At 34.0% G+C, this 26141-nt stretch overlaps 3 protein-coding genes across 3 annotated transcripts in view; 1 reads left to right on the plus strand and 2 right to left on the minus strand.

Annotated features, from left to right (window-relative positions):
* Positions 1–925: 925 nt before the first annotated feature.
* Positions 926–11119, minus strand: LOC123717432 (transmembrane protein 145-like). The gene is made up of 15 exons (XM_045673419.1): positions 11030–11119; positions 10560–10709; positions 9277–9413; positions 8824–9115; positions 8188–8373; positions 7590–7674; positions 6019–6240; positions 4928–5100; positions 4299–4430; positions 3467–3554; positions 3320–3393; positions 3126–3200; positions 2051–2142; positions 1311–1741; positions 926–1080 (listed from the first exon to the last, which is right to left on the minus strand). The coding sequence occupies exons 1-15, from the start codon at positions 11117–11119 to the stop codon at positions 926–928; spliced, it is 2382 nt and encodes a 793-aa protein (XP_045529375.1).
* Positions 11120–13707: 2588 nt separating this feature from the next.
* Positions 13708–23620, minus strand: LOC123717379 (sorting nexin-32). The gene is made up of 11 exons (XM_045673335.1): positions 23438–23620; positions 22955–23080; positions 22597–22767; positions 22125–22246; positions 20755–20923; positions 19831–19990; positions 18433–18548; positions 17836–17945; positions 16588–16660; positions 14889–14998; positions 13708–14560 (listed from the first exon to the last, which is right to left on the minus strand). The coding sequence occupies exons 1-11, from the start codon at positions 23441–23443 to the stop codon at positions 14467–14469; spliced, it is 1257 nt and encodes a 418-aa protein (XP_045529291.1). The 5' UTR covers positions 23444–23620; the 3' UTR covers positions 13708–14466.
* A 213-nt stretch (positions 23621–23833) lies between these two features.
* The window catches only part of LOC123717171 (neurofibromin), a 66997-nt gene continuing 64689 nt past the window's right edge, over positions 23834–26141 (plus strand). The window contains exons 1-5 of the mRNA XM_045673039.1: positions 23834–23912; positions 23983–24081; positions 24513–24656; positions 24988–25174; positions 25702–25823. Coding sequence (XP_045528995.1) covers positions 24022–24081; positions 24513–24656; positions 24988–25174; positions 25702–25823 — 513 coding nt within the window. The 5' untranslated portion in view covers positions 23834–23912; positions 23983–24021. The remainder of the gene's footprint in view (positions 23913–23982; positions 24082–24512; positions 24657–24987; positions 25175–25701; positions 25824–26141) is intronic.

A 26141-nucleotide genomic window follows, 5' to 3' on the forward strand; every position in this document is an offset into this window, starting at 1 on the left:
AGATCAAGATTTTTATTGCTGGACTAGAAAATATCACACGTGACTTAAAACATTTACAAAATATTAATAATCTTTGCAAAACTAAGAAATAATGTTGTCATACATAGTGATAATAAATTAAGACATCTGTAAAGTTACTGTGAGTTCAACGCGTCAAGTTTTGAGCATTAAAAATAAACACATTTGTTAACACAGTAAATGGACCTTCGGTAATCCGAAATATCTATTATTGAATATTTTTTGACAATCTTCGCCAATGGAAATAATGAAAGATTCAGAAGGTAACAACTTGTACGCACCAACACTGTTGTGCTCGACTCTAACGTAACCAAATAGCGAGCTAAGTGGGCAAGAAACTCTCCGCCACTCTTTTAATCGCCATGTTTTGAGTCACACATATTCATATCAATCCTTGATTAGGATCATATAATCGTCAAATTTATAAAAAGCTTCATTGATTAATTTATGTTTAGCGAGAGTTTTGAATTTATTCAGTGATAATTTTCTAATTGGTTTATCATCTGGAGCCTGGTTGGTACACTTATATTTGTGTATTATACTGGTGAAACACCATTTGTTTTAAAATCTTTGATATTTAGAGTATAACATATACAAAAATATAATCTTTGGTCTGTAACTTGTACTTACAAGGTACTCTTTTGTAAAATAATCCGGAATAAATTCGGTCAGTTTTGCAGGACAGCGTCGTACTGACACTGCCTTGCAAAACGTTTGTCGGACGGACTACCGGAATACGGTTCCACTGTATTAGCAATAAAATGAGATCAATTTCTTTCCGTTATACCAGACAGACTAAACAATCAGTAAAATTAACATAAAAAACAATAAACGTTATTCATAAAAATATTTGACGCAGATATTTTTGTCAAAGTTTATAAAAAATTGGTCTTGATAAAAAAAATCTTTAACTCTTAGTAACAGTGAATAGTTCGTCGGTTCTATTATAAGTTTGTTCGCGTCCTTCGTGTATCGTGCTGATGACGCCAGAAGTCGCTTGAATAGTTCTTACTGTCTGTGCTTTTTTACCATTTAATATAGGTGGTAAATGGTTATCTGAAACTAAAAAGAAATTGAGAAAAAACTATAAAATTAGTATACTAACGACGACTATTGGCCCTTTGGCCCTGTGGCTTCAAAAGTTTAATGGAAAACTTAAATTTAATCTTACTAAGATATTATTTTCAAAATCATCGGTTCATCAACAGGCGGTTCTTACGGAGTATAAATTATTTCTGATAATATTTCAACTTTAAAATAATTTTACATACGATTGTGAAATATTTATTTACCTTCATCAGTTTTCTTTTGCATTGCAACAACAGCTGGACCTTTTGCCAAAGACCAAGCGGGCACATCCCTTCTAATCGGCTCTAAGATGTTTCTCTTAGATCTCAAAACGTTAGGCAAATCAAGATTTATCCCATTACTCGGCAAATTTACCCCATTTTCGGGCAACACAATCGAACTGTCATTTTCACGGGACTCAGTTTGTTCGAGTTTCGCGATTTGTGTTTCGACTGTAAATATGTCCTTATCATTTATGTGTGGGATTATCTCTGATGATGTGGTTGTTTCGGTGCTGGGATGTCGAGTAATACCATTTTTTGAAATAGAATTTCTTTTGACTCCGTTGTGTTGTGGCGTTTCGTTTTCATGTGACAGCGGAGGCGCTGTTGCTATGTATTGGTTATAGATGTTGCCAATTAATTCCTCGGTTCGCCTGAAAATGGTAAAATATTATTATTATTATTTTTTATAGTATAGGGGGCGAAACAAGCCTACGACGCCCAAAGGACATCCAAAACCTGCGGTCATTGCAGCTCATGGTCACCTATTTTAGTGGGTGTGTAGCCGGCGTTTTTGAACAATTTAAGGTTTTACCCAAGGTATACCCCCACTGGGACTCGATGCCACAGTTCGCAATAGATAATGCGAACAAAATTATGCGGATAGAATTTGAAACAAATTATTAAAAAATATTAAAACATGGTTTCTTTTTACTTTGTAAGGTAATTTTTAAATACTATACCTCGTTAGTGGAATGATGACTGTTTGGCCGGCTGCTGTCTCGGGATGATATACGTTAGGACCAAAGCCATCTAAGGCTGGGTTGCTGGTCACCTGTTTAATATAAAACAATTCAATATCAATACACGTTTCGATTACAATTAAAGCCCGTTCGAGTATTACGTAAGCACTATAGAGGGGAGGGGGTCTTTGATTTTCTTATTTGATTACGTCAACACTATTTTTTACACATGTGATATGTGTATACATTTTCTATACTTGAAGAAGAAATGCATTTTCGAGGATTCCTACAAAAACTTGATACGTTTATGAAGACTGGGTACGGTTGAAATGAACAGAGCGAATATCTCAACTGTGCAACCTGTGCAAACAACTAGTGCCTGATGCGTTGAGGGTTACAACGGGAGAAATAAGCGGGCGACAAGTCGGAACACGAATTGTAGTGTTGCGTCGCCTTTCGGGTGCCGAGCATGTATATAGGAAAGCATACCGAGAAAAAAATGGATACAATACACAGAATGTAAAATGTGGGCGCAGGAGTGTACAGAAGGTATTCTTAATTATGGTAGCCACAATTGTGATTCCGATTGATATTTTATAAGAATTTTTTTATACAGATATAATAATTTTAGTTTTATTTATTAAGGTATAGCGGAAGTGAATTTTTAATTTAGAATTTACCCCCGTGAAAATTACATAAATTTATTAAATTTTGTTCTATTTGCATGTGTTTCAATTGACACCAGGCCCTGTTTCAACCGATCCTGACGTGGGAACGGTTTAAACAAATTATTTTTAATTAATCTCACTAACATTTCAGTCATCGCATAGTATAGACAAAAAGTTCGAATGGAACAGATGACATTAGCAAAGATGTTACCAGCAACGGTACGGTTACGGTTTGCTGGTTTACCTGTTATTTTTGAAAGCTTGCTTACTGTTGCTGACAAGAGGAGAGGGGGGGGGGATAAAAGTATCTTATGTTCTGTTTCAAAAGAGAAATAAAGACTTAAATATGTATGATTTAAAAATTTAAAATATTCTAATGATTTGCATAATATTCATAATTTACTTACCTCCATAACTCCAATTTGTGTAGTGCGGACGTGGTATGGAAAGTTTTTGTTCGCAAAAACCGGTAGTGTTAACAGCTGTAAAAAATATTTAGTTAACACCTTACCTTTGATACCTTTACAGACAGTTTCCTTTATTGAGGTTTTGGATTACATATTTAAAAGTTTAATTTGGTGATCGGAGAATTATTACTCACCAAGAACATAACGTGTCCACAGAATGTTATAAATAAAAGCACAGCTGTCACCACACTCTCGCGCACCCATTTATCTAAAATATGAATAAATATAAATACGACTATATATAAATAAAGAGTGATCTATAGTTCTTTTAATAATCTCACCTATGTAAGAGTTCGCTGTCAGTATAAAAAGCGGTCCCGCGTAAAACCACAACGTACCACCGATGAAAAATGGGCAGTAGAACATATTCTAGAATAAAAAAAAACATAAATAACACATCAAATTATTGCATGTAACTAGATTTTTTTGTTATTGGGGCAAAAGAGTCTACGATACGCCCATATAGGGTTATCGCAGCCCATTTTAGTGGGTTCGTTGCTGGGCTTGATCGAGTATGTTTTTTTTCAAAGACACTATATAAAACAATAAAGGCCGCCAGCTCTTTTTGACAGCTTTATTAAGAATGGTACAGTTAAAAGAGAAAGTGTAATAGTTGGGGACTAGGATTCCTTGTGTCGTGGGCTAGCCTCTTCCATTTGATATATTATTTATTTTAGGTGAATTAATAAATTTTACATAACAGGAACCCGAATTACGACTAAGAAATTGTTTTTAAATGTAAAACTAAATATGGCTATAACCTAAAATAGAAAGATATAGACAAGAAACTGTATTATACACAATAAAAAGAAAGTGTACTAGCCAATACACTAGGATTTCCTGTGGTTTGGCATTTAGTCTCTAACATTTGACACATAACACTTATTTACAATTATTATTACACAAGAAGAATACTCACGTTCAAAATAGGACAGATTGGGAAGACGTTGTTTAACATTTTAAATGAAGTTTCAAATCGATAGTGGACATTTTGTTGGTTCATAAAGTGAATATTGTCTCGTAAATGTAGGTTTGCGGTGTGTATGATGTTGTGTGGTCGGTGTTTGTTTCGGCATATTGCCATTAAGCTCAGTTGTCTAAGTTGTTGTTTACCTTTTCCGGATATTTCCTAGCGGTAAAGTATGTTGCGTACGCGAAAGCGCACCATCCGGATATCCTGAGAACTATGAGCGCATATCCAGCGAGACTCTCGTACAAATATAACACTTCACCTGGATCAAATGCCTGTAAAATTAAAAGTTATACAGTCGATATATACTAGACCAGAACGAAGATCGGAAAACTGCAAAAGCTGTTATTTATTTATTTATTGTATAAGTGTTCTTAATATAAAGGAAGTTGGTGTGGTGGAAACACAAACTGTGCACAGTTTTTCTATCCACCAGAACGTTAATACTGTTAATACTGTCGAAGCCAATTCGTCGAAAGCTCAATCGGCAGCAAAAATATTATTGCGAGAAATGAAGATTCCCGCTAGGACTCACTAGGGTCACGTATTATAAAACAAGACCTGAGCTCGGTGCCTATCGTCGATATACAGGACATGCCCTAATACAATCTTTACAATTAAAGACACTGTCACGATACGCAGATAAAAAGCACAGTATCTTTACCGATGAAAAAAAATCACTATTGAAGAACACTACAATAAGCTCACAGTTGCATATTCATTTGTAACAAAACTTATAACTGGACTAGGTATATATATTATTTTTTCTTACCCTAGCTTGGTATATAAATATTACCACATATGTCAGTACATAGAGGCACATGAACACAGTAAGTTTGACCGTGAATCCAACCTTGAGGCGACCACGGGTGACCGTATAGCCCTTGGCTAGAAGTATTAGCAGCAATAGGAAGGTAGCCTCCGATATCCCGCACAGAAACTGGCCTAGAAATCAAAATAACAGGCACAATATATCAAATTTTGTAATCACCTATGAATACTAACTGTTTAAAATACTCAACTTAACCTAATAGGACCGTCGCAATCTGTCTCTTTTTATTTAAGCGTAAATACAATTCGTAAGAAAGAGACCAAAAAATACTTTAGCTGTAACGATACAACAGGTTGTCCTTCGAATTCTGGATTGAGGGAATTCTGTCCTATACGACCAACATAGGTCAACCAATTCGACTTAAGGTCCTTCAAGAAAAGAGCGTACCAATTCTTAAAAGGCCGGCAACGCGATCCTTCTGGCAATGTGAGTGTGTGTGGGCGGCGGGGCGGTATCATGTAACATCAGGTGAGCCTCCTGCCCGTTTGCCTTTTATTGCATAAATAAAAGACAACAGTAATGGAATGGTATTATTGGTGTACAGAGTTTCCGCACTTAGACTCATAATGTGCGTAAACTACTGGCTAAGTCAGCCTAGCTCCTTCCAGAAGCACAGAAGTATATTAAGTAATTATTCTTTATAGGCAAGTTACACAAAAAAACTTGGCGATTAAAAAGAGTAGTTGCGGAGAGTTTATTGCCAGTTCTTCTCTTCCGTTCTACGCCCTTGATTTGAGAACTGGCAGTTAATGTAAAATTAGAAGCATTTAATGTATATATTAATTTTTTTGACGTTCACAAGTGTACAATGTACCTATATGAATAAATGATTTTTGATTTTGAGAACAAAACAAAAAAGTGCACATATTTAGTCACCGTACTTAGTACGAAAGGCGTCAGGTCAGCTATGATAAATAAATAGAAGTAACGATGTTTTCTCTACTAGACACGCGACACTCTGTAGACACAGCAGATATTGTAGCTCGCTTCAGTGTTGAGAATCACAACTAACACTGATATCATTTTCTTACCAATAATCTTCGAGTTAGGTGCGCCGACTCCATTACTAGCGTAACGAATATTTGCCAACGTTTGTAACATTACTCCACAGTGTTGTACCACTATCGATATTAAGAACAACTTATATGTCGAGTGTAAAAGGTGTCGCGAGCGCAGCTCCACGGAGCACATCACAACTGCTACCATCACTATTATGTACGCAAATGTGTAGGACAATAGAATTGGCAGGACATCTGAAAATAAAGTTCAATTTTTTAATATTACCTACAAATTTTGTTATCTTTAATATTTATGCAATGGAAGACCTTCCTTGGGGACTTGATAGAAATAGGAGGAAAAGACTGGCAGACTATTGGCAAATATAGCGGTTGGAAAAGCAAGATATTTGGGAAGGTTCCCAACCCAAGAGGGGTCCATATTCATAGGCACATTTTGCTATAAGTAAATACTAACAACATTTGAAATCGAAATTAAGGATATGAAAATAAAAAAAAGCTTTATTATATATAATTATAACAGTTTCTCGGCCATTACATTCTATGTCTTCTTTATTTATTTATTTTTTGTCATTATGATGTAAATAAAGTGTATTAATATTGTATTTAAACAGAATGTTGTGACAATGTTATTTTAAGTTATACTTCTTTTGGCGCGTTAGGGAAAAATTATGGGATTAAATATTTACGACGCACGCGCACACCGTCACAAAAAACCGATACCTTGAAGTTAGCTAGTGCTGCGTTACATTACTGAACCGGCACAATAATGAAGGTATTTTAAACCGAATCATGTGTGTGATGAAAAATAGATTCTTTACGATAATCGGAAGCGCTCAGTGCAATGGTTAGATCCTGGCCAGCCAGCCAAATCCTGCCCCAAGCGAAAATTAACCCCAAAAAAGTAACTTATAAGCGTTTGGTGGACTAGTGCCGGTATTGTTCATTGCAGTTTTCTCAAATCTGGCCAGACTATTACGGCTGATGTCTATTGTCAGCAATTGCAAACCATGATGGAAAAGCTAGCGGCTAAACAACCTAGGCTAGTCAATCGCTCCACGCCACTGCTACTTCACGACAACGCTAGACCACACACTGCACAACAGACGGCTACCAAATTAGAAGAGCTTCAATTGGAATGTCTAAGACATCCTCCGTACTCCCGGGACCTTGCTCCAACAGATTACCATTTTTTTCGAAATTTGGATAACTTCTTGCAAGGGAAAAAATTTAACTCTGATGGGGCAGTCCAAATCGCCTTCACAGATTTTATTGATTCCCGTCCGACTGGTTTTCTTAGTAAAGGGATCAATGAACTACCTATGAGATGGCAAAAGTGCATAGAAAACAATGGTTCATACTATGATTAATTAAATATATTATATTTAAAAATATTCGACTTTTTGTTCCTTCCATACAAAACGCCAATTTCATATGTAAGGATAATATATAAAACAATAAATCTATTGAAAAACATGGAAAGTCTTTTGGCATACTTCCGTGTTGACGTGTTTTAATTTATTAACAGTATTAAAAACGTATCAAATGTTACATATGTATATATATTGGCACAAGTAAGTACTTACAAAATTCGTCCGCAGAAAAATGCCGATGCCAGAAGTCACCTTCAGGTCCATTTGTCATTAAAAATTTGTATTTCACGTCCAAGCCCTGAAAATAAACAAATTATTTAAGATAAGAAGATGTGTGTATGTGAATTTAAAAAAAAAAAACAATCGCGCTACAACCTTTTTAGGTCTGGGCCTCAAATTTCTGTATCTGTTTCATGATCATTAGTTAATCTAATAGGCAAGTAGGTGATCATATGCCAGACACACGCCGTCGACTTTTTGGGTCTAAGGCAAGCCGGTTTCCTCACGATGTTCTCCTTGCCTTGCACAGCCGGGGATCGAACCTACGACCTCAGGGATGACAGTCGTACGCTGTAGCCACTAGGCCAGCTCTGCCTTTGTGTTTACGCGATATGACATTTGACATATAAAGTTTAGTTTAGTTTAGTTTTAATATGTATTTATATTAATTCCAACACAAATTTACAGTATTTAAAATATTCTTAACCTACATAGTAATAAAAAATAAAAAAAAGTTAAAAGTTTGGTCCCTGTGGCAGCATTTTCTCTGTATTGTTTAATTTTACAAAATGATTAGCTAATATATCCTTACCTTTGGACTATCGCAATTGCTAATCGCAATGAACCACCACCTCTCTCTCGCCGAACGAAACCTTCTCGAGTTGTGGCATGATACAATCATTCTCTCTGTTTCGCTGTACCCATTTTGATAGACATCTGAATTGAGACGCCTGCGCCGATATCGTTCGTATAATTCTATGGATCGCTTTATTTTGTGCTAAAATATAAAAATAAACATTATCCAACTCTGCTTCGTTGATAATAAGTTATTTTTCAATCGTAGCTGTGAAGTTTTTTCCGCCCTTGCTTCTCCAATTATTCTTACAATCCAAACAAATTTCAGCCCAAAATTATAAACAAACCATCATATTCTACAGTAAAACAAAAACAAAACTACTAAATCTTTTGGATTTAAATGAGGTAGGAAAAAAACTGTTCTCGAATATTCTCCTAGGGCTCTGGTCTACTCGGCCTGCTGGTATATCTGTCAGGTCTAAGTTAATTATTAATCATCACTAGATTATTAAACATCAAACTTTCTCTATATTATTGCAGCATATATGTATTAGATTTGTATTGTTCGTTAAATAATATATAAGTATGTTAAAATAATTTGATTTAGTTTCTTCTGTTTTAAGTTAGATAAAATGTTAACTTGTATACATACTGTGTGATTGTAATTATCAAATAAAATTTCAACATCCTTTAAATCTTCTTTACTGCCATTTGTGACTGGACCAATACTCTCCCATAATTCATCTGGCAGTTCTGTAGTGGAATTAAAATCTTCTGGTATCAATTCGTACCACGTAGTGTTCGGTTCTTTGGTAGATACTTCAGTTTTTGGTGAAATGGTAGTTTTTAAAAACTGGTCGTAATAACCAGGATCATTCGGAAGATCATTTTTAGACGTATTTTTCGGTTTTGTTGGCTTTAGTGTCGTCGGTTTTTGTGTTGTGCTGAAAGTGCATAGGCAAAAAAAAATATTCAATCCAACATTTAAACTTTATCATATAGATACAAATACGTGGATATCCATAGTTTAAAAGCTAGGGATTTTGATATAAATGTTCAAGATAATTTTTCTTTAATTTAAAAAGTAGGACAATGTAAGACCAACCTTTTAGAAGCAGGCAATTCTTTGTTAGCTTTTGTGACGACACAGCCCGAATACTCCGTATCCGGATACCAATGTGATAGTTTAACAATCTGGTTCTGTCCGCCTTTATTTAACACTGATTCACGGTCTTGGCATGTCTGAAAAGGTGTAATATATAAGAAAATATGTAGTACTAGCTGACCCGGCAAACGTCGTCTTGCCATGTATATTATTTATATAGGAAACATTTTTAAAGTTCAATAAAAATTTCTACTATAATTAAAAAAAGGGGTTGATCGTATAGGGGTTGTATGTATTTTTGTATGTTGTATCATAAAAAAATTGAAATTAAAAATTTTGTCTAAAAATTAAAAATTTAGGGGTGGACTACCCCTAACATTTAGGGGGATGAAAAATAGCTGTTGACCGATTCTCATTGATACCGGATAAGCACAAAAAATTTCATCAAAATCGGTCAAGCCACTTCGGAGGAGTATGGCAACGAAAACTGTGACACGAGAATTTTTATAATATATATACTAATAGAATACTTCTACATATGTCTTGGTGATTTATCGTTTAAAATCGCCAAGGAATCACCGCACTTAGGACAAATATATTTCCGGTTAACTAAAGGTTTTTCTTCAATTTTGCAGTTTCTATATACTACGAGACAACGCGTTTGTAATTTTATATTGCTCTCACATTTCTATTGTATTACGAAAGAAAGAACAAATTAAGTATTTGATTAAAGCACTCAGCTTTAAGTTGAACAACAACACTGATTTTTAGAGCACATACTATCTTGCTGGAGTGACAGCTCTATACACAAAACAAAATTTTAACAATCTTTTAAATCTTCTTTACTGCCATTTGTGACTGGACCAATACTCTGCCTGACCATAATTCATCTGGCAGTTCTGTGGTGGAATTAAAATCTTCTGGTATCAATTCGTACCAAGTAGTGTTCGGTTCTTTGTTACATACTTCAGTTTTTGGTGAAATGGTAGTTTTTAAAACTGGTCGTAATAACCTGGATCATTCCGAAGAATATAAAAAATAAAATTATTAATAACACAATAAAAACGATCAAATTATAAACACTAAGAAACATAAAACATGAAACAATGCAACAAATGCCGCAGCCGACTGACTTAGAAGATAACTTTTACATTTTATTTGAAAGTGGCGGATTGAAGGTGTATCTAAAACAGTGAAAAGGCGCTGTTCTATGTTTAGGGGAAATATATCCCCTTGTATGATACACTTGACTTGTGACGGTTGGTTTTAATTTAAATACTAACCCGTTTACTATGATACACAGCCGGCCATTGAGATTCATCGTCGTAATACAAGAGTAAATTGGGAGATCCCATGTCCCGTTCAAACTCTATCAAATATTCGAACTCGCCCTCTAGCGACAGAAAACAGAAGCGCGCCAAAAATGCCCAGTTCTAAAAGTATCATTAAAGCAAATATAAGTTTTACAATTTAATCAATGAGGTGGTAAAATATATGGAAACAAAACATCGAGAAATGGCAATAATAATAATCGGGATTTTGTTTCTATCTGCAACGTCTATTTGATATTATTCAGCCAACTCCGAAACAATATTAGTGAATTATAGATATAGCTACGTACGTATAGGCGAGGAGGCGTTTTATATATATCGGTTTGATAGTAGATTTTACGTTAATTCTTTATAAGTAAATTGTTTCAATAGACAAATATCATAATTAAAAAATTAGTAGAACCTTTGATTTAAAGACGTACCTCTTTTGTATTAATTCTTCCCTCTAGCCATTTCCCATTTACGTTGCCCAGCAACGAAATCAGGATTGGGATGAATGCACCGTACCTCATATTGATCAAACACTCAAAGAAAAACTTCAGACGGAATATGTGTAAAATTCTGTAATTTCGTAATGGTATTGTTGTGTGGTACTGAAAATACTAAAATTATTGTCGAAAATAACCTCAAAAACTAGTGAACGGCTTGTATGCCAGTATATAGTTTATGTAGGCTGGCAGCGCACTCGCGAACCCTCTGCCAATGTAAGTTTAATGCGGTATCACTTAATAAGGTTTCTACCCGTTTGACCCCGTTTATTAAAAAAGGAATACAATTGTGTTTTTATGTAAATTGACTGATAAAACGATTATTTTAAAAAGGTCGCAAAATATCTTCCACAAATACACGCGATATGCGATCTGAAGATAATAAAACCAAGCCTTTTATTTCTGATATTTTTACACTTAAACACATTCATATTTCTATCTCATTAAAGTGAAACTTCTTTAACGGCGTTGGAAAAAATTTAACGTCACAATTTTCGGTTACACGCCATCTTTTTCATGTCCCTACCACGGTTGATTCGAAGCGATTTATAACAAAAATATATAATAACGATAACAATGATAGCAATAATTCAATTACAAATAATGATTTTCTGTAATAATGTTAGCAAAGGTAAAATGAAAAAAATAAATTGTATCGATTTCTACTAAAATAAAAGCCTCTTGTAAAACTTATTTATATATTATTTCTAATTTAACCAATTTCTGTAAATTGTATTGATTATGTTTATTTGTAGTGGATAAAAAAATCAAATAGACGATTGAAAACTTGTCCCTCATTCTATATTGTTGATTTTTTTCAACTGCTTTTGACAAAGGGGCAAATAGGCAAAAACGCACTCGTCGTTCTGTGGTCTTTATTTTAATTATTTGTATATGTAATTGATGAAAAGGTTGGCATCGAAGTAGGAGGTTATAGCAATGTAACTCATAAACAATTGAGCAAGTTCGCTCGCTTGTATTGTCTTCTACAATACGATAGCGAACGACGAACTTTTGAAGCGCAGTTAACATTGTTCTGCTATAATCAACATATAAATTACATTCACTGCACCGTAAGACTTTTCGGGTCTTCACAACCAACCATTGACGAAGAAAAATTTAACTAGTAAGCATTCAACAGCCAGACACAGCCTTTAATGTGTGGATTTTCTTTACATAGCGTCCACAATATTCGTAATATTGTAAATAAATAAAATATCATTTACTTACCTCTTAGATCAATATAAACTATACTAAAAATCCTAAATGATAAAATATTAAGTAAAATAATACTAATTGAGCAATGATAGTTTTAAAATCACGTTCGTCTTTCGCTTTTTTGTTGGGGCTTTAGTTGTCATGGTAATGGTTTGCGGGGCTTCAATACCATTATCTACGCATTGTTGAACACAGCGGAATATGTTTATGTAACCCTCTGGGGACGTTGTTTTCAATTTTACATCAATTTAAGGGTAAAATAAGTTATCTGAGGGCCTACCATGGGCTCTTATTGCGAGCCAATTAACATCCTACAACTGAGATGCATCGTTTATTGATGCCATGACGCCGAATAAACCAACCTGTATGTTTCCACGTGACCTCAGCGGTAATCAGATTTCGTTCATGCAATTTGAATTTTGTATGAAAATTCGTAACGTGACAACGGTATATTCGCTAGTGGGCCGACCGGTTTTAAAGAAAGCATTGTTATGTCCGCTGTTTTGCTGGCAATTTTATTTATCTAAAATCAATGGCGATACAACGTTTTAGGTGTGGGCCTCAGATTTCTGTATCTGTTTCATGATCGTTTGTGAATTGAATAGGCAAGTAGGTGATCAGCCTTCTGTGCCTGACACACAGCGTCGACTTTTTGGGTCTAAGCCAAGCCGGTTTCCTCACGATGTTTTCCTTCACGGTTCGAGCTAATGTTAAATGCGCACGTAGTAAGAAAATCCATTGGTTCACAGCCGAGGATCGAGCCTACAACCTCAGGGATGAGAGTCGCACGCTGAAGCCACTAGGCCAACACACTCTTTATTTTATTTATTTGCTTAACAAAATTTTCTGTTAATTTTCTTTTATCTTGTACTTTAATTTTTGTAACATTTATGTTTACCTAGTTTGTCTTACAATTAAGATAAGATTTTGTTTGATATACCGGAGATTTAGTACAATGTGTGGTAATTAATAAATAAATTGAATCGAAGCAACTTTGACGGTGAAATTTCACAAAGAAAATTATCGTTTTTCTTTCGATCTTGCGATTCCAATACGTTTCTGTTTATAGATCATTGTACCCGAAAATAAGATTGAATTAAGGAACCTAAACTCATCAGCATCTCAAATGTATTTAAAAAAGCTCATAGGCTTATGAACTAACCAGACATAATTGTTTTGCCGAGATTCCAACCCACGATATAGTTGTGCTTGAGCACAATAAAAATTCAAATTAGGTTGATCAATCTTCTTCACGTTGAAGCAATTAAAACACATATTTACAAGTATAATTCGTATATATCTTACAATCAAAATAACTAACAATACTTTAAATTTGGCCAAAAACAATTTAAATTACTAGATAATTGTTACAAATACAATTAAACACAATTAAATTTCAATATTACTTTTTATGCTGTTACAAAAATGGGCGTAAAGTCAAAAACGAAAGGAAATTAATCTTTTTTGCATAAAAAAAATATTTTTTGACGAATTTTGATATATAGGGCCTGTATGTAACAGCTTTAAAAAGCTTAAAGCGTATAGAAATTATAGAAACATCAGTGCTTTATTAAAGAAATACTTAAATTCATAGCGGAATGTAACTAATACGTAAGAGAGACATAGTGTCACAAGCTTATCTGACCCGTCCTGCATCCCGCGTCCCAATAAGCGAATTCAAAAATCGGGTCCAATAATTATGTTTACAAAGTTTACGTATAAAAATACTTGCTCACAATATTTATTCCAATATTGGTCATCTACCCTCTAAAGTTGCAATTTTTGCGGGTAGTTCCCAAATTATGCGATAACACTGGATTTAAATATTGTGATCAAGACATACATCAGTTATCAGCTTAACTTAATAATATTTTAAGTTTAAAACGCAGGTTATTTATAACAATTTATTTGGAATTTGCGACCACGCAATCACGTGACTCAAGGGTGGTTTAATGCCAATCTCAATATAGTTTATTCTTCCATCTTGTCCGTCACTGTTGCAAAAGTGTATCAAATTAAATTGATAAACCTGCGTTTATATCAAAAATTATAGAAAATTTTCACGTAAATAACTACATACAATGCGAATACATACTTCTCCCATAGAAACATTCATATAATTAACAAAAATTGCACATAATCCTTATATCTATTTATTGACACTCCTTTAACATTTGCAGTGACTTCCTGAATAATTCCTGCTGCGCTCGGGCATGTTTTATTTCCAGTTCAGCTAGTTCTACAAGGCTGAAATTCAAATAATAAATCATAGGACAGTGTTCTGAGACCGTGCGTTCAAACCCCAGAGGAAGATTACATTTTGTCATTTATTTATCATTATCGTTATTATCTTCTGGCAATTTTATAAAAATATAAATCTACAATTTGGACTTGATTTTATTAAAAAACAGTATTTATATTAAAACTCGCAAGACACAGACTCAAAATGTAAACGAACTGGTTCAGCTTCTTTGCGATAGCATTGATTGTCTATTTGAAATGGCTAAAACACAGAAAGCATTTAATCGCTTTATCATAAGATGGTAATTCTTCATTTAAAGTCTATAAAAGTCACCTCTTTTTGAAAGCTCCCACACGTCTGGTCCTAAAGTCGATAAGTTCTTCCCTAGCGCGTGCCGAGAGCTGCTCAAACTTGGCGCAGGCTTCGGATTGAGCTTGCTCCGCCTAATAACATAAATTCTTGTAATGAATTCATTCAGACACTTAATATTAGGTCCTTACATATGAAATTGGCGTTTTGTATGGGAGGAACAAAAAGTCGAATATTTTTAAATATAATATATTTAATTAATCAAAGTATGAACCATTGTGTTCTATGCACTTTTGCCATCTCATATGTAGTTCATTGATCCCTTTACTAAGAAAACCAGTCGTACGAGGAATCAATAAAATCTGTGAAGGCAATTTGGATTAAATTTTTTCCCTTGCAAGAAGTTGTCCAAATTTCGAAAAAAATGGTAATCTGTTGGAGCAAGGTTGGAGTACGGAGGATGTCTTAGACATTCCAATTGAAGCTCTTCTAATTTGGTAGCCGTCTGTTGTGCAGTGTGTGGTCTAGCGTTGTCGTGAAGTAGCAGTGGCGTGGAGCGATTGACCAGCCTAGGTTGTTTAGCCGCTCTTGGCAGACTTGGGTCTCTGGCCTTCCACGGGGCTCGTTCTGCAGGTCGAAATTTCCAGAACGAAAACGTTGGAACCAAAAACGAACTGTGTTTTCTTTTGCAACATGACCGCCATACACATCATTCACCCTTCGAGTCGTTTCCGCAGCATTAGTGCCACGGCGGAACTCGTACTCGTAAATAATGCGATACTTTAAGTTTTCCATTTTGTAAAATGAGTGACGCAAACAGAAAAAAACAGAAGAAAAAACCAAATGAATGACGGTCATCGAAGCTCAAATACATGAGTAAATAGCTGTACAAACTTGAATTTGAAATTCCTAACCAAAGAGGAGGTATTTGAGGTCAAAGTGGCCCGTACGAAATACGCCAATTTCATATGTAAGGACCTAATATTTAAAAAAAAATTAAGTGCAATTTTTGGGGTGACAAAAACAAATAAAATTATTGGCAGTTAAGTTTTAGTAAATATCTTTTGAAGTAAAACTTCTTTATCGGCGTCGGAATAAAAATTACCGTCACATTTTTTTTTGGACAAATTATCTAGTTTTCATAACGATGTTTTCTTTCACGGTACAAGCCAGTGTTTTAATTTAATTAAATATGCACATAGTAAATCAATTGGTGAGCGGCCGGGGATCGAACCTACGACACCAGGGGTCAGAGTAGCACCTTGAAACCACTAGGGCAACATTGCTAAGACAAAATAACAATCACAAATAAGCGTGCATACCTCTTGTACTTCCATCGGCTTGCAAGAATAAAATATTTTTGTTGTGAATATATATATATGAAATCTCTGTTTCTTGCAAGAACATGACATGTGTATGGACAATAAAGAAAATGTGTTAAAGTGAGAAAGAAAACTGATCTCATTTAAGAAGTTAAACGTCAGATTGGTAAAGTTTACAAGTTTGAAGCATTGACAAAAAAAGTACTTACAAATAGAAGCGAATTTCGGGTGAGATTTTATGATTTCTTCATAAAATAGCCTAGCTTCTTTAAAAAAATTTGGTGAGGTATAAAACCAGTGTCATCCAGTGTAAATCATGCAACATAACGATAGTAGATGTCGTTGTCAATGTCAGCTGTCAATTAGTGTTCATTTGCTTTGTTCTGTGTATATCTACTTACGGCGTGAACATCTTTATTCTTAGCTCTGGCGCGTTCGAGATTCCTATTAGCTGCTTCGTAGGCTGCGAGACATCTAAAACAAGAGATTTACTTGATCTGGATGACTGACTGGAAAGACTTTTCGATGTAAAATGACAGAAAAAAAATTCCTAATAATGTGTACATATAAACATATGCATTGTCAGGTTCGAAGACACCTTTAAGGAAGATACATGTGTCAGGGTTCCCAACTCGAAACACTAAGTTGTATTCATAATAATAAGATGTAGATTTATCGAAATATAATTTGTAATTGATGTAAAATGTTGGTGGGTACTCAATATTTAAAGGGTTAAGCCTTTGCTTCTGACGTTGGATGACAATAGTTATGGAGTAGATGAGATAACCATTTTGAAATGAATTTATTGATTTAATATAAACATAAACGTAATTAATCGATAAAGCTTTTTTTAAAAATTTGACGATTATTTAAATGATCCTAATCCTTGGGATTGATTTGCTCCAGTTCAAATTTGTATGACTAAAAACGTGGCGATTAAAAAGAGTGGCGGAGAGGTTGTGCGAACTGGTAGTTAATGTAAATTTAGAATCAATATGAATAAAGTGTTTTTGAGTTTAATGATTACACTGCATTATTTTACAGTGCTACCTCTACATACGATTTTAACTCGTTCCGTAACCTTTCTCGTATCGCAAAGGTAAAGCTTGTAATTCCATGAAGGAGTGTCCAAAAAAAATTATTTGTTATAATACAATATATCTCTAATCAATAATATTACATATATATACAAGCAACGCTGATTTTCGGCCCTGTATGGCCCTGCTCATTATAGCCAAATATATTTTACAGAGGTAGCAGATGCTCACATAAAGCACCCAGTGATAACCCTGTATCACCATCGAGACCCAACTTATCAAAAAATGCTTCAAATGGGAAATGGGGGAATGATGCAGACAGACTGAAGTCTAGTCTGTAAGAGTAACTATTGTTGGGATCACGTGCAGCAGTGTAGTGTGCGACTCCTCGCATCTCAAATCTGGCTCTCATCTCAAAGCAAAATACCGCTCGCTCGGCTTATCATACAGGTACCACTGTATATAAAGTTATGCATGTGGGCATACAACAATAAGTCACAAAGCGCACTGGCGCACGCTCTACTCCCAGGTCATAGCGTACACGCATACGCACGAAACAAGCAAAAGCCGTAAATTTGAAATGTAAATAAGAGAATCTTTAATTATTTTTACCTCAGACGTCTAACGAGCACTGCTTTAGCGGCATGAGTGTCTCTCATATAGTATCGGAGCGTGTCAGCCAACTTTAGATCCTGGTCTGACGCCATACGACCTTCGATTTTCTGGAAATAATTCACGATAGAAAATTCCAAACATAGTGTTATATATCTTTTAATACAGTTACTAAGATAGAAGCTACTAATTTGTTTTAATATCAGATTTAATGATTTGATTCAATGCGTTACATTAGGTTTCATTTCATCTCATTAAAAAAAATCTAAATTACATTCTTTTACGGTTGGCGTCATTTTCGAAAAATGTTCTTACGATTTTAGTTGTTTGTAGCACAAAATGAGTAATTTTGACGATATTTAATTGAATTAAAGCCACGCGAACTCAGTATAATTGCACTTTTGTGCTTCGGAGAAGATTTTACCGGAAAAGTTAAAAAGTCGCTACATATCTACATACGAAGAAAGTATTGCGTGGAAAAGATATTTTATTGTAGTCATAATTCTTTTAATAATATTCCAAATTTGTGAAGGAATTTTTATTGTTCCATATAAGAGGATTTTTTAAAATATTTATTTACAAGTATATTGTACGTACCCGGCACTTGTCAAAAGTGTCAGCGGCGCGTGTCAGGAATCTCTCGGAGGGAGGCTGCTCTCGAGTCGCCAATTGTGTGATACAGGATGACAGTTTTATGTGAGCATCTGCTACCTCTGTAAACCATATATTTGCTTATAATGAGCAGTCACTCTTATATTGCATCAGCCTACTGAAAAGCAGCGTTGCTTGTGGAGCTCAGTTTTTGTGTGTTCCTTGATTTTAATAAAGAAATATTTCTTTACTCGGGGTTTGTGTCTGATTATGAAGATTTATTTAAATGTTACAAATATAATATTCTACCACTTCCTTAATGGAATATGCTGTGGAGAGTCGTCCAAATCATAAAGTGCAACAGCCTCAAGTGGCTGGGACACGTGCACCGAATGGCGAACGACAGAACCCCAAGCTCTTTACTGAACTCACAACCCGGTGGCAAGAGGAAACCCGGTAGACCGAGGTTACGTTGGTGGTATGGAGTTGTGAAGGCCCTCGAAACAATAGGGGTACGCAATTGGAAACGGGAAGCTCTGGATAGATTGCGATGGCCAAGTGTACTTGAGGAGGCTAAGGCCCAAAAGGGACTGTATATTGATGATGATGATTAAAGAGAGCAGTCTTAGCCTTGTGGCATCAGCGACATCTCTTAGGTCGTAGGCTTGATCCGCGGCTGTGCATTAATTAACTTCTGCCTATGTGCGCATTTAACACTCGAACGTTAAAGAAATACATCGTGAGGAAACCGATTTGCTTTAGACCCAAGAGGTTGAATTACCTACTTGCCCATTAGATTGACAAACGATCATTATACAGATACAGAAATCTGAGGCCCTAAAAGGTTGTAGCACCATTCATTAATTTTATTTAAAAGATACTTTGAAAATATAATATTTAATTAAAGAATTTTGAATCACAGAAGATATGTATATGTCACAGTAAATTAATTAAATTAGAGACCTAACCTAACCTAACCAAAATCAAAAGTTTTTATTTCAAATAGGCCTTTGCAGGCTCTTATGAAACGTCTAGTTGCACGGTTCCAAAAAGTGGGTCTCATGGAGAAGAACCGGCAAGAAACTCCATACCATTTACATTAAAGCAAAACACGGAATTTCCAACTCTCAGTTCTTCAAGATCAAACCGAAATAACAAATGAAATAATCATGGCGGAGTCTTGTTTTACATTGTTAATCAACTCGCTGGCTTTCGGTCAGACAGATAGTTAAACGTCGCTGCTTTTTTTAAATCAAAATGCAAGCGACTTGATTGAATATCAATATTCAATTAACTCTGATTTAACTACTTTATTGAGACATAAATAAACTTTTTAGTAAAAAAATAATAATTTACATTTACGTAAGAATCAATCATATTTCACTGGTGGTGGTATAAACTCACCCTTGTGTTTTGCTGTCATACGGTCTACTCGGGCCACAGCCTCTTTGAGATGTGAGTAATACTCTTGTAGAAAAGCAGTTTCTTGTTCAAAGAAATCGTTGACATCACGGACTGTCGCACCAAGGTAGATTTCATCCGTTGTTGTCGTCATTGATCGAACCTAAAATTTTTGACAATAAAAATAACTAGACTGTTAAAGAATAAAACATTATACGCCAAACACTGCCGTTTGATTGTGGTTTACCAATCTTAACTTCAGATTCGAGCAGTGGTTCAATTAATAATATTGTTAAATAAAAACAAATTAAAACTTGTAAAAAAATATGTTTATGATAGACTATAAGATAGGTAGACATTCCTACTAATCTGCAAAGTAGACAGACATTGTAGGCCGAGAGAAAGAGCCGGCGTAAAAAACTATTTTGTTCTTGTAATTATGAAAATTTCATTCATGTATTGTAAAAATAACAGTGATGGTGATTCGTTAATAGTAATCATTTATTTGCAAAGTACAAAAATGTGGTATAATGTAAAGTTCGCATATACTGCGATACAAAATCGTGTGCAAATTAGTCTTAAAAGAAATTTTACATAGAAGTTACATACATTATGAGTGTTATCATTACAGTCAATTTTTATGTTATTTATAGTGATAAAAAATCACATTATTAAAAAATATTATTACCTTATCAAATTATTATTAATTATGTTTCACGCAAATAATGAGTAATAGATATTCCAAAAGTAGTACGTTATACTACTTCCAGATGTTCCTTAACACTGTCACGGAGAGAGGACTGCCGCCTCACACATGCTAAAACTGATAAAAGTATCTAGCGATTGTTTTGGGGTGCCCTAATAATCGATTTTCGTTTTTCATCACCTCGAAATATGACAAGACACGCACTTAATAAAATTACTCACAAGCCCTCCGATAAGGTCCATCTTGCCCCGCGGTTTTGCGCACAAATCTTGCTCATATTCTAGAAATACGCGAAGATGGGCGTCCTTACGGAACACTGGATGCGCCGCCAGACGCTGTAGAAAAACCTCGTGCATTGCCACTGTTTTCTTGAATGTGGCCAAGTATTCACTGGATAAAATGATAGTATAAATTAAACACTAACAAGATTTTAACTGTAATATCTAAAATTTTTATTAGAGTACAATTAAAATATACATAAAATCATGAAATTAATGATCAATAAATAGCTAATGGAACATATTGTACTTTTCAAGGATAACTATGCAAAAAACTTTTGTATCGCGCAGCCCGATAATAAATAATCCTTGACGTGTTAACGTTATCGCGGAATAAGGTAAAAATTAGTATTAAGGATATCAATAGCGCTAAATCATTTGCATCATGAGCACACCCCACATACACACCCGTTAAATATTTGAACCCTTTTGTATATATTATGTATTTCATCTATGTCTATATCTTTAGTATAATTATTTATTTATATGTAAGTTAGCTGCATTACGAAGTAAATAAATAATAAAAAAGGGATGGCCCAGATATTAGATATAATAATAAAAATAGAACTGTTTTTCGTCGTGACGGTGTTCTTAAAAATCGATAAAATGTATAGTCGCGCGAATATAAAATATCTGTTGTAATCAAGACTTGAAAGGAACATAAGGGGTTTATGCTCCTCCATATTCTACGGTTGCGCGTTGGTGTGCTGAGGTCAAGCGATGAAGGACTTCCATTCTATTAACGTCCTTCCTAGACGCCCTTCAATAGTGACTGAACAAATTATTATAAAAATTGAAAAAAAATATTCTTCGCGGATCGTCGTTTCTTTTACGAGTATATTACAAGAAATGTGGAATTCTACAGGAAGTCTTTATAATGTCATAATAATCATTGGGTGCCAATGCTTCAGAACGCGCTTTAACAGACAACTCTAACAATTTCTTTTTTGACTATGGACGAAAAATTGTTTCACCTTTATGACCCGTAAATGAATACGGACAAGTAACAAAGTTGCCTGAGGAAATACGCAAGCAACGGCATGGCAAACTCGAAGTTGATTTGTTTCACAAAGATAACGCCCCGCTCACAGGTACAGAGTTGCGATGTTTGCCATTCCATAAAATGGCCATCGGACCGAGCTTCCTCGAATTTTACATATATTTTACGGCAATAGGAAAAGTAGTCGCCATGAAACACGTTTTGTTATAAAGAATTTCCTACCGTACTGTAAGAATTCTAGTTCCTTTTCAGTATTTATTAAACACTAGGTATAAGAATAGAATACTGTTAAAATCTAACAAATATTACTCACTCTTCCAACTCTTCTTTCATCTTCAGGAATTCTTCTCTTGTTAAAGCACCTTCCCCTTCTCCAAGACGCTGTAGTTTTTCACGAGAAGCATCAAAATCAGGCCTTGGTGGTGCTGGTGGGATCTAAAAATTATAATCTCTAATATATTGAAGAGTTTCAGGAATTTTATGTATGCACCTTGAAAAATTGCTAATTACATCGCTATTTTTTGTTCAATATATATTTAGATGATGACAAATCTATTTTTGTTTTTTATAGGAATTTAAGCCAAATCATGTGAATCTAACTACAGCTAATCACTAACCCTAGTAGCCATGCTCTATTAATAAATATACTATAAAATCATACTAGAATTACAACATAACAGACTCAAAGCACAAAAATGCTAATAACATTTCTTTGGCATAGACATTATTCTTGTTACTACCAAGTACAATAAAAGGGTATTAGACATTTAGGCAATAATACTTACTATATACCCAGCATATTCTTCATTCTCCTCATACCTGTCATGGAGCCATACAAATTCCTCATGCTGGCGAACAACTAAGAATTCTGACTTTTGGAACTCGGGCAGAGTTGTTTTGGTATGTACAGTAAATTTTACTTTCTCCTTTTCACTGAGTGCATCTGATATATCCACCTATAATTTTAATGCTTCATTATTTTATAGAAAATTAAAACAGATTCTATTTTCTTTGGGCTAACTTGATTAAAGACAAGTGCTTCTCCTTCTTATTTACTTTAGTTAAATATATTATGATGCAAACAATTTTTAAACATAACAGATAAATAGGTGACACACAAACAAAAGCATATGCATGACTAACCAGCAAACTGTTATCAGCTAAAGACACATTTTCACTGGGTTTCTTTTTATCCATATTAGAATCTCCTGATGATGGAGAAGATATTGCTGCTGTGAGGGGATCATTGTTAGTTTCTTCTACACAGTCCTGAAAAAAATATTAGGTACCAACTTATATCTTTTTACCTAAAGTCTACAAAATATATAACGGTTATTATTTACAACTGGAATTTGGAATTCTGGAAGTGAAAACCAAACAAGCCGAACTGTATAATTATTACTATAAAACAACAAGTAGCGGTAACATATTGTGTTCTAGAACAGCAATAATTGGCTTTCATCCACGTCATTATTTAAATTTGAACTCAACATTGAATCAATTACTAAATGCCCAATCGAACAGTATCTAATGCTAAGTAGACAAAGATATGTAACTATCAGGAATTGATAACAATAATTAAATATTTCCTTTTAGACTGAAACGCCCCCCAATTTTAAAACTTACCATCATATTTAGCGATAAATTAGTTATTAGAGTTTGGACGTATAAACAACTGTCACCGCTCTGAAAGATTACTAAACTTAAGAGTAATTATTGATAATTATAACACGTTAATTAAATCACAAAATGGTTTGCAATATTGTTATTTGTAACGAGAATAACTTTTAGAAATGACTTTTCTAAATTCTTATTTTGAAGTTTGAGAATTTCTATTAGAATGAAGAAATTTAAGAATGTCAGACGTCAGATTTTATGTACTATTTCAAATAAGGAAACTGTAGGAATTACAATAATTTCTTAATTTAATTCAATTATTTCAATAAGATCCATTTTGGTTATTTACACAACTATGTTAAAATCAAAAGATATTTAATTATAGTAAAAATTTAATTACAATAAAGTAAATTAATAAAATACACTATAGTATCGTTATTGACGCAGACTTTGATAGCTCGTGATTTAGCGTTTAGACGTCACTGTCTGTGCTTTTCTAATAAATAATAAATATCGATCGATTTTAGGGTGGATCATTTATTATGTTTTTTTAGAAAGAAATTAAATGAAGAATTTAATTAATATATGTAAAAATGGGGACTCAAAAACCAGGAGAATGGGCGAACACCCTCATTGTAAGATTTGAAGAACAAGTAAGTTAAAACACTAGTACGTTATTAATATTTTAATGTATACACCGGATTATTAATTTGTGAACAATACAATGTAAATAATACGCATGTTCGCTTCAAATAAAAATAATGTTAGTTTTCTGATACATTTCAAGTCATAGCATAGTCAAACCACCCACACAATTAAAAATGTATAATATCGCGCTAGCCGTAAAACGACTATTAGATTTGTTATTAAAAATTACTCTAAAAAACAGGGGGTAATCAACAAATTTATGCCGCATTAATCTGGTATAAATAGGAGCGTTTCTGGTAAAAATTGAACTTAAATTTAAAAAAATCAAACCCATTTTTTAAAATTTTATTTTGATATTGAAATGAATAATTCTTAAAAAATACGTTTTGTATTTTTCGGTTATTGCTGTAGCACTTTATCTATTATTGATTTCCAGTTACCATATAAAACTGGTGCTCAGAATCTCCACTCTCGCATAAATGAGGAGCAATGCAAAGCTTGTTTGGTGCAGATCAGTCGACACAGGTTTTCCCTAGTTATATCTGGCCTCACAAAAATACTTCAGAGAGTTAATGAGTTGGTAAGTATTTTTTAATATGTGAGCTGTATTGAATAGATTTGTATAGTTGTAGCCCAATAGGAAGTTTTCCGGACTACCTTTCTGTTGAACAGTTATTCTATTATAGTGTAAAACTGTATTTTTATTTCTGTAACATATGCATTCCAGTATCAGTATTCAAACATCATTATAAAAACTTTAAAATAAATCCAATTTTCTTTTATAAAGTACTTACTCTACTCTGTAAACTTGATGTGGCTCAATACATCTGGTCATATAAATAATTTAACAATATATGTTCATATATCTGTGAAGTATAAGTTAGTCATTATTTAACAATACAAAATTTCAGTACCAGCCCACCCTAGCCACATGTGTAACTCGGCCTCTAACAGAAATAGAAAAGAGGTATCATGATAGCTTGGTAATAGTTCTAGACACATTAGAAATATGCCTCAGTTCACAACCCAAAGATACAGCCAAGTATGAGGAGGCAATGAATGTTAAGATATTGTTGAGGGAAGTCTGTCAGTTCATCGGTAAGCTAGATTCAGGTTTTATTGCAATTTTTGGAAATTATGTTTGTTTGATTAAAAGCACAATAATTAAGTATAAATATTATAATTAGAGATTAGTGTAAAATTGTTAGCTATGGTAATTGGAATAGAAAATCGACTTTTCAGTAATTGTTTGTTTTTGATATTTTATAAAAAATATCATTATTTTAGAACATTGAATAATTTATTCAAACATAAGGGGCCGTTCCAGTAAGTAAGCACTAAATTGTTCTTTGATTTTCTTGTTTGCTGATATGGTCATTTAATTTTTTACACATTAACATCACATTATCGAAACGAAATTCATTTTCGTAGATTTCTACAAAACATTAATACTTTTGCTGACAATCGTGATGCAGTTAATCTGCTTATGCAATACATACTTGAATGGCCCCTAAAACAAACATGTCTGTAGCTATTTAATATTGTCTTATGTAGAATCAACTTATGCTGTGACACAGTTGTCGTTATCCATGGGGAGGTTATATCATCACATTATTATATTTCAGATATTAAAAATGAAGCAAACATCCACAATACGCTATTACGACAACTGGCCAGCAAAGTATTATTTGCATTGAGTCTGAATTTCTTTAACGCTGTCTTTAACAGAATCAGCGCAAGATTACAGGTAAGTGCTATTTATGAAGTAACTAAGTGTGTTCCATATGTATTTGCTGCAAACAAAATTTATTTAAATTAATTTTCAGTAGTATTTGTTTTAGTAAAATACGTGTGCTCATGTTTTCTGGGTACTAAAAATCTCAAAAAAACTTTTACTAACCCAAGTACACTTATGAATGTCAACAGAAAAGATGTTAAATTGATTCTAAATTTACATTTACTACCAGTTCGCAAGTTAAGGCCGTTGTATGTATTGTATGTGTGGACTCTGTTTCCGATCTTAGACGCTCAATAGGTCCATTGTGCGTTAAAAGTTAAGGGCGTC

The sequence above is a fragment of the Pieris brassicae genome, chromosome 12, assembly GCF_905147105.1.
Source record: "Pieris brassicae chromosome 12, ilPieBrab1.1, whole genome shotgun sequence".
In the NCBI taxonomy this organism is placed as follows: domain Eukaryota; kingdom Metazoa; phylum Arthropoda; class Insecta; order Lepidoptera; family Pieridae; genus Pieris; species Pieris brassicae.